Here is a 9,911-nt window from a genome sequence, read left to right as displayed (position 1 = left end):
TTAGGAAGGAGATGAGGAGGAATCTCTTTAGTCAGAGGGTGGTGAATCTGTGGGATTCGTTGCCACAGAAGGCTGTGGAGGCCAAGTCAGTGGATATTTTTAAGGTGGAGATGGGCAGATTCTTGATCAGTGCGGGTGTCAGCGGTGATGGGGAGAAGGCAGGAGAACGGGGTTAGGGGGAAAAAAATCGATCCGCCATGATCGAATGAAAGAGCAGACTCGATGGGATGAATGGCCTATTTCAGCTCCTACGTCTTATGAAGAAATAGTTCTAAATTTGGAATGGAGGAGGAGTTTCTTTCTAAACAGATCGCAAGTACTGGAGGAACACAGATACTTTTGAGTCCAGTATCTGAGGAAGGGTGAGCTGGGGTTGGAGAGGGTCCAGAGGAGGTTAATGAGAATGATCCCGGGGTGATTGGGTTAACGTTTGATGAGCGTTTGTAGGCACTGGGCCTGTACTCGCTGGAGTTTAGGGGGGACCTCATTGAAACGTACTGAATAGTGAGCGGCCTGGATAGAGTGGATGTGGAGAGGATGTTTCCACTGGTGGGAGAGTCTAGGACCAATGATAAAAATAAAAGGACGTGCCTTTAGAAAGGGGTGGCAAGGAGGGGGGGGATGGGAACGCTGTTGGGAAGAGGGGGTAAAGGGCAAGGGTTGATGGGCAGACGTACCTGTGGCCATCGTCGTGTCGGGGTGGGCCTCCCGGTGACGGTGAGGGGTAGACTTTGACGGCGGAGGTGACCGTCGAGGTCTCGGCCACTGTGGGTACAAAGCACGTCACTCGTACGCTGGGGGAGAGAGGGAGGAGGGCACCCCAGACATGCCCTCCCCACACCCCCTCCCCACCCCCCCTCCGCACCCCCCCTCCCCACCCCCCCTCCCCACACCCCCTCCCCACACCCCCCTCCCCACCCCACCCCACCCCACCCCACCCCACCCCCCCCCCCTCCCCCACACCCCCTCCTCACACCCCCTCCCACACCCCCTCCCCACACCCCCTCCCCACACCCCCTCCCCACACCCCCTCCCCACCCCTCCACCCCCTCCCCACCCCCCCTCCCCCACACCCCCTCCCCACACCCCCTCCCCACCCCAACAGTTGTCCAGGAACAACCTGTAACGTCACCCCACCCCACCCCACCCCACCACACCCCACCCACTCCCACCCCACCCACTCCCACCCACCCCACCCCACCCCACCCACCCCACCCCACCCCACCCCACCCAACCCAGCCACCACACCCTACCCCACCCCACCCCCACCCCACCCAACCCAGCCACCACATCCCACCCTACCCCACCTCACCTCACCCCACCCCACCCCACCCCACCCACCCCACCCCACCCACCCCACCCACCCCACCCCACCCACCCCACCCTACCCCACCCTACCCCACCCTACCCCACCCCACCCACTCCCACCCTACCCCACCCCACCCTACCCCACCCCACCCACCCCACCCAACCCACCCCACCCCACCCCCACCCCACCCCACCCCACCCACCCCACCCTACCCCACCCCACCATACCCCACCCACCCCACCCCACCACACCCCACCCCACCCACCCCACTCCACCCACCCCACCCCACCCCACCCACCCACCCCACCCTACCCACCCTACCCCACCCCACCCACTCCCACCCTACCCCACCCCACCCCACCACACCCCACCCCACCCCACCCCACCCACCCCACCCTACACCACCCCACCCCACCCCACCACCCCACCCCACCCACCCCACCCTACCCCACCCCACCCCACCCAACCCAGCCACCACACCCCACCCACGCCACCCCACCCAGCCCACCACACCCAACCTCACCTCACCCAACCCAGCCCACCCAATGGAGCTTGAGTTTAGATTAGTTTAGTTTAGTTTAGTTTAGTTTAGTTTGTTTGAGTTTGTTGCGTGCTAACCAGCCAGCGGAAAGACAATACATGATTACAATCGAGCCATTCTCAGTGTTCAGGTACATGAGAAAGGGAAAAACGTGAATAACGTTTAGTGCAAGGTAAAGCCAGTAATGTCTGATCAAAGGTAGTTTGAGGGTTTCTAATGAAGTAGATAGTAGTTCAGGATAACTCTCCCATAGTTGTAGGAGGGTTCAGTTGCCTGATTAGTTGAGTTAATTTTAGTTTTGAAACAGAGTGGAAACAGGCCCTTTGGCCCATTGAGCGTGCCGACCAATGATCACCATGTACACGAGTTCTATCCCACACACTAGGGACAATTTTCAAGAGGTCAATTAACCTACAAACCTGCACGTCCTTGGAGTGTGGGAGGAAACCGGAGCACCCGGAGAAAACCCACGGAGGTCACGGGGAGAACGTACAAACTCCGCACAGACAGCGCCCGTAGTCAGGATTGCACGGGTCTCTGGCGCTGTGAGGCAGCAACTCTACCGCTGCGCCACCGTGCCTCCTGGGTATGATGCTCGATCCTGACTACAAGTGCTGTCTGTGCGGAGTTTGCACGTTCTCCCTGTGAGCGCGTAGCTTCCGCTGCTTCGGTTTCCTCCCACATTCCAAAGACGTGCGGATTTGTCGGTTAACTGGCCCGAGTGTGTGGGGAGTGGATGAGAATGTGGGATAGCATAGACCTAGTGTGAACGGGTGATCGATGGTCAGCGTGGACTCGATGGGCCAAAGGGCCTGTTTCCACGCTGTATCTCCAAACGAAATTAATCACCCGGAAAGTGTGGACTAATTTAGTTTTGTTTATAGTCACACGCACGTCGGTACAGTGAAAAGCTTTGTTGTTGCGTGCTAACCGGCCAGCGGAAAGACCGTACATGATTACAATCGAGCCGTCCACAGTGTAGATACAGGGTAAAGGGAACAACGTTCAAGTCCAGTAAAGAATGATTGAAGATAGTCTGAGGGTCTACAATGAGGTAGATGGGAGGTCAGGACCACACTCTAGTTAGTGATAGGATGGTTCAGTTGCCTGATAACAGCCGTGATGAAACTGTCCCATGCAAGATGTATACTATAGGCACCTCAGTCAGAGAGCAGGGAGGCAGGCCCTTCAGCCCATCGAGCTCTGCCAACATTAAGCACCTATTTAATCTCATCCTGCACAAGGGCCTGCCTTTATTCTCCCTATTTCCCCATCAACTGCCTCGGACTCTCCCATCACCCCCCACACTCCAACAACCGTGCTGTGTCTCGAAACTCTAAAGTAGAAAGACTTGCAAAGTCTTGCTGGCACAGCGGTAGAGTTGCTGCCTCACAGCGCCAGAGACCCGGGTTCCATCCTGACTACGGGTGCTGTCTGTGTGGAGTTTGTACGTTCTCCCAGTGACCTGCGTGGGTGCTCCGGTTTCCTCCCACACTCCAAAGACGTGCAGGTTTGTAGGTTAATTGGCTTCGGTAAAAATTGTAAATTGTCCCTGGTGTGTGTAGGATAGTGCTAGTGTAACGGGTGATTGCTGGTCGGCACGGACCCGGTGGGCCGAAGGGCCTGTTTCTGCACTAGTACCTCTAAAGCCATGCATCAACACACCGTAATGGCTGATCGATTGTAATCATGTGTTGTCTTTCTGCTAGCTGGATGGCACGCAACAAAAAGTTTCCACGGTACTTCGGTACAATTGACAATAAACGAAACCCAAACTGGAGTCTAAAGTCTGAAGACTCTGGCATTAATGGGGAGCTCCTTGGAAAGGGCCTCTACCTCGATCAAGCTGCTGCCGGATGGCGGGGAGTCCGTTCACGATGGTCTCGGTGATGGTGATTTTGTGCTCTGCAAGGAAGAAACAGCAGCAGTGAGGCCGAGAAGAAGGGTCTCGACCCGAAACGTCGGCCATTCCTCCTCTCCTGAGATGCTGCCTGACCCGCTGAGTAACTCCAGCGTTTTGTGTCTGTCCTCGGTGAGATGGAGAGTTTGTCTCATCTTCACTCACCCCCTGGATCAGCGGCTGACGGTGGATCGAGTGTACGCTGCAAACGGCTTGCTGGTCAGACCTTGCACAGAGCAAAGAGCTGCAGACACAAAATGCTGGAGTAACTCAGCGGGACAGGCAGCACTGATCCATGTTCTCCACAGATGCTGCCTGACCTGCTGAATTACTCCAGCACTCTGTGAAACGTCACCTATCCATGTTCTCCACAGATGCTGCCTGACCCGCTGAGTTACTCCAGCACAGTGTGAAACGTCACATATCATCATATCATATATATACAGCCGGAAACAGGCCTTTTCGGCCCTCCAAGTCCGTGCCGCCCAGCGATCCCCGTACATTAACACTATCCTACACCCACTAGGGACAATTTTTACATTTACCCAGCCAATTAACCTACATACCTGTACGTCTTTGGAGTGTGGGAGGAAACCGAAGATCTCGGAGAAAACCCACGCAGGTCACGGGGAGAACGTACAAACTCCTTACAGTACAGCACCCGTAGTCAGGATCGAACCTGAGTCTCCGGCGCTGCATTCGCTGTAAAGCAGCAACTCTACCGCTGCGCTACCGTGTCACCTATCCATGTTCTCCACAGATGCTGCCTGACCCGCTGAGTTACTCCAGCACTCTGCACAGGAATCGTCTCCTGACCCACAAAAGCTACGCTGAATGCAACATCGTCAACCCAGTCTCATCTGCCTACACACGGTCCACCTCCCTCTCCTCCGTATATCCATGTGCCTTTTGAAAAGCCTCTTAAACCCCACTGTCCCTTCTGCCTTCACAACCTCTCCAGGCGATGTGTTGCAGGCTCCAACTACGGCAGAGTTGCTGCCTTACAGCACTTGCAGCAGCAGAGACCCGGGTTCAATCCCGACTACGGGCGCTGCCTGTACGGAGTTTGCACGTGACTCCCCGTGACTGCGTGGGCTTTCTCCGAAATCTTCGGTTTCCTCCCACACTCCAAAGACGGACAGGTATGTAGGTGTACATGCAAAATATCCCTAGTGTGTGTAGGATGGTGTTAATGTGCGGGGATCGCTGGTCGGTGTGGACTCGGTGGGCCGAAAGGCCTGTTTCCGCGCTATATCTCTAAACTAACGTTTAAGAGGCATTTGGATGGGCACTTGAAATGCTACAACATTCAGGGCTACGGTCCAAATGCGGGAAAATGGGATTAAAATTAGACTATGTTTGGTAACGGGCGGCACGGACACGATGGGCCGAAGAGCCTCTTTCTGTGCTGTAGGACTCTATGACTCTAAACTAAATCTCGTGAAAAAAACCTGCCCCTGCACATCTCGATTAAACTCTCCCCCTCTCGCTTAACAGCTACGCCCTCTAGTGTTGGATATCTCCACACTGCGGAAACGGCTCTGTCTGCCAACACGATTGATGCCTCTCAGAATGGTGTACACTTTTACTAAGTCTCTCTTCCACCTCTGAGGTTCCAGAGAAATCAGTCCAAGTCTGTGCAACCTCCCCCTGCAGCTGAAACCCTCCAATCTAGACAGTGTCCTGGTAAATAGACACAGAAAGCTGGAGCAACTCAGAGGGAACTCAGCGTATTGTAGTAAACCTCCTCTACCCCCTCTCCAAACCCTCCACCTAAAGAGAGCCGAACCTTAGTCTTATACAACTGTATCATGAGAAGCCTATCAGATCGCACGGTGGCGCAGCGGTAGAGTTGCTGCCTCACAGCGCCAGAGACCCGGGTTCGATCATGACTACGGGTGCTGTCTGTACGGAGTTTGTACGTTCTCCTCGTGATCTGCACGGGTTTTCTCCGGGTCCTCCGGTTTCCTCCCACACTCCAAAGACGTGCCGGTTTGTAGGCTAATTGGCTTGGGTAAAATTGTAAATTGTCCCCAGTGTGCGTAGGATAGTGTGAGTGTGCGGGGATCGCTGATCGGTGCAGACCCGGTGGGCCGAAGGGCCAGTTTCCGCGCTGTGTCTCTAAACTAAACTAAACTAAAAGTACAGGAGAAACTCAGCGGGTCAGGCAGCATCTGCAGAGGGAATGAACGGATGACACCTGGGGTCACGACCCTTCTTCAAACTCCTCAGAGTCTGAAGGATCCTGACCTGAAATGTCGTCTACCTATTCTCTCCGCAGATGCTGCCTGACCCGCTGAGTTCCTCCGGCACTTTGTTTTTAGCTCATGATTCCAGCATCTGCAGCATTTTTGTTGAGTTTCCAAAAAGCATCTCCTTGTATTTATCTGGCCAAAAGCATCATGGAAGGAATATCATAGAAACATCGAAAGTGTTAGCTGCGAGGAGGATGCTAGGAGGCTGCAGAATGACTTGGATAGATTAGGCGAGTGGGCAAATGCATGGCAGATGCAATATAATGTGGATAAATGTGAGGTTATCCACTTTGGCGGCAAGAACAGGAAAGCAGAGTATTACCTGAATGGTGAACGATTAGGAGAAGGGGAGATGCAACGTGACCTGGGTGTCATGGTGCACCAGTCATTGAAAGCAAGCGTGCAGGTGCAGCAGGCAGTGAAGAAAGCGAATGGTATGTTGGCATTCATAGCAAGAGGATTTGAGTTTAGGAGCAGGGAGGTTCTACTGCAGTTGTACAGGGCCTTGGTGAGTCTGCACCTGGAGTATTGTGTGCAGTTTTGGTCTCCTAATCTGAGGAAGGACATTCTTGCCTTAGAGGGAGTACAGAGAAGGTTCACTAGATTGATCCCTGAAATGGCGGGACTTTCATATGAAGAAAGACTGGATAGACTAGGCTTGTACTCGCTGGAATTTAGAAGACTGAGGGGGGATCTTATAGAAACATATAAAATTCTTAAGGGGTTGGAGAGGTTAGATGCGGGAAGATTGTTCCCGATGTTGGGGGAGTCCAGAACCAGGGGTCACAGCTTAAGGATAAGGGGGAAGTCTTTTAGGACCGAGATGAGAAAACATTTCTTCACACAGAGAGTGGTGAGTCTGTGGAATTCTCTGCCACAGAAGGTAGTTGAGGCCAGTTCATTGGCTATATTTAAGAGGGAGTTAGATGTGGCCCTTTTTGCTAAAGGGATCAGGGGGTATGGAGAGAAGGCAGGTACAGGTTACTGAGCTGGATGATCAGCCATGATCATATTGAATGGCGGTGCAGGCTCGAAGGGCCGAATGGCCTACTCCTGCACCTATTTTTCTATGTTTCTATGAAAGATAGAAAATAGGTGCAGGAGGAGGCCATTCGGCCCTTTGAGCCAGCACCACCATTCAATATGATCATGGCTGATCATCCAAAATCAGTACCCCGTTCCTGCTTTCTCCCCATATCCCTTGATTCCATTAGCCCTAAAAGCTAAATCTAACTGTCTCTTGAAAACATCCAGTGAATTGCCTCCACTGCCATCTGTGGCAGAGAATTCCACAGATTCACAACTCTCTGGGTGAAAATGTTTCTTCTCATCTCAGTCCTAAATGGCCTACTCCTTATTCTTAAACTGTGACCCCTGTTTCTGGACTCCCCCAACATCGGGAACATTTTTCCTGCATCTAGCCTGTCCAATCCCTTAAGAATTTTATATGTTTCTATAAGATCCCCTCTCATCCTTCTAAATTCCAGTGAATATAAGCCCAGTCGACCCATTCTTTTTTATATATATCAGTCCCGCCATCCCGGGAATGAACTTGGTGAATCTACGCTGCAATCCCTCAATAGCAAGAATGTCCTTCTTCAAATTTGGAGACCAAAACTGCACACAGTACTACAGGGCGGTCACGGTGGCGCAGCGGTAGAGTTGCTGCCTTACAGCGAATGCAGCGCCAGAGACCCTGTTGTCTCCCCGTGTACGGAGTTTGTACGTTCTCCCCGTGACCTGCGTGGGTTTTCTCCGAGATCTTCGGTTTCCTCCCACACTCCAAAGATGTGCAGGTTTGTGGGTTAATTGGCTTGGTGTATGTGTAAATTGGCCCTAGTGTGTGGGGGATAGCGTTAGTGTGCGGGGATCGCTGGTCGGTGCGGACTCGGTGGGCCGAAGGGCCTGTTTCCGTGCTGTATCTCTAAACTGGAGCTGGCTGCTTGGTTCCTGCATGGCTCACTTTTAGTTTAGTTTAGAGATGCAGCGTGGAACCAGGGCCTTCAGCCCACCGGGTCCACGCCAACCAGCGATCCCCGCACACTAGTTCTATCCTACACACGAGGGACAATGTTAGTGAAGCCAATTAACCTACACACCTGCACGTCTTTGGGATGTGGGAGGAAACCAGAGCACCTGGGGAAAACCCACGCGGTCACTGGGAGAACGCACAAACTCCGTACAGACAGCACCCGAAGTCAGGATCGAACCCGGGTCTCTGGCGCTGTGAGGCAGCAACTCTACCGCTGCGCCACCGTGCCGCCATTACAGTGCACAGTCCCACTTCACTCCTGTTCACTGTCTGACGCGGCCAGCAGGTGGCGGTGCTGAGGCAGGAGTGAAGCTGGAGTATAAAATGCCCACAACAGTTTATTAGCACAATTGCCCACACAATCTATTAGCACAACTGGCAAAAGGCACACAGCACCCATGGTGTCACAGACCCCACCACGCAGGCCTGGAATGCATTCCCTAATAAGGGCGATGATAGCAACTTCAACAGTGAAAGAGTTTAGAGATACAGCGAGGAAACAGGCCCTTTCAGCCCACTGGGTCCGCGCCGACCAGCAATCCCCGCACACTAACACTATCCTACACCCACTAGGGACAATTTTTACATTTACCAAGCCAATTAACCTACGAGCCCAGAGGGCCATCGGAACACAGCTACCAGCCTTGGAGGGCATCTACAACACACGATGCCTCAGAAAAGCCCCCAGCATCCACAAAGACTCTTCACACCCCTGCAACAGTCTGTTCGAACTTCTACTATCGGGCAGACGATACAAGGCCTTCTACGCCCGCACCTCCAGACTCAGGAACAGCTTCATCCCCAGGGCCATAGCTGCTATGAACCGGTCCTGCTGAGCCGGATGGTCACATCGCACAGTGAACCGGCACAGATCTACTTGCACTTTATTCTGTTTTAAAACTGTTCCAATTTGTTTCATTGGGTTGTTTAAATTAATACTGACTAGCTAATTAAATTATTGCATCGTATGGGAGGCGCATTCCCAATCTTGTTGTACCCCTTTACAATGACAATAAAGATATATTGTATTGTAATACGGGACAGTTGGCAACCTTACGATGGGCCGAAGGGCCTGTTTCCGCGCTGTATCTCTAAACTAAACTAATCTAAATTAAACAACACAGCCCTCAGCAGTTCGATATAATAATAGCATCTGAAGGACGAGGGCAATTCTGCAGATGAATTGTGAACTGTGTACATACCCGAGCTCATGGTGATGGTTGAGGTTGTCTTGTGGACTTCAATACTCTCGTTGTCCCTGTTAATACAAAGCAAAGGCAGTCAGTTCAACCTGCTTGAAGTCCATGCACAGATCTTTGCCATTTGAACCAAAGATACTAGAGGAACAAGATAGACCACTCAACCCTAAAAACCGTAGCATGTCACGGCACCATTTTAGTCGGCAGAAACTTGCAGAAACATTTAAAAATAAAAATAACAAAAAATCTGTGAATTGATAGAAGAGATATATTCTGCATTTTAATGGTATCATCACACATACTGTTCCCCCAAAACACTGATTACACTGCGAGGCAAAACAGACGGCGGGTTTTGCTTACTAAAATGGCGGACCTTACGCTCCTTTGCGTACTGCACTTCAGTATAGGCGATTTCGACGGAGTGGTTCATCTTGCTCCTCTAGTATCTTTACCATTTGAACTAGGGATGCCAACTATCTCACTCCCAAATAAGGGACAAGGTGACCACACCCAGCCAGCGGCCACGTGCTCCCACTTCACCAACGGCGGCCGCCCAGGCCGGGAGACGGGTTGCTAGGCAACCTCCGTTAGTCAGCGCCCGGGCCTCCGGGCCTACACTGTCTGGACCTACAGTGTCTGGGCCTACGGTGTCCGGGCCTACGGTGTCTGGGCCTA

General features: G+C 52.7%; 1 protein-coding gene across 1 annotated transcript in view; it reads right to left on the bottom strand.

The window, feature by feature from the left end:
• Positions 1 to 255: 255 nt before the first annotated feature.
• LOC144609936 (uncharacterized) overlaps positions 256 to 9,911 on the bottom strand; it is a 342,403-nt gene continuing 332,747 nt past the window's right edge. The window contains exons 4-7 of the mRNA XM_078428342.1: positions 9,240 to 9,295; positions 3,687 to 3,755; positions 678 to 765; positions 256 to 271 (exon numbers count right to left, since the gene is read on the bottom strand). Coding sequence (XP_078284468.1) covers positions 256 to 271; positions 678 to 765; positions 3,687 to 3,755; positions 9,240 to 9,295 — 229 coding nt within the window. The remainder of the gene's footprint in view (positions 272 to 677; positions 766 to 3,686; positions 3,756 to 9,239; positions 9,296 to 9,911) is intronic.

This window comes from Rhinoraja longicauda, chromosome 35 (assembly GCF_053455715.1).
Source record: "Rhinoraja longicauda isolate Sanriku21f chromosome 35, sRhiLon1.1, whole genome shotgun sequence".
NCBI classification, from domain to species: domain Eukaryota; kingdom Metazoa; phylum Chordata; class Chondrichthyes; order Rajiformes; family Arhynchobatidae; genus Rhinoraja; species Rhinoraja longicauda.
Note: the sequence above shows the minus strand (reverse complement) of the source record. Positions and strands in the feature narration are given on the sequence as shown.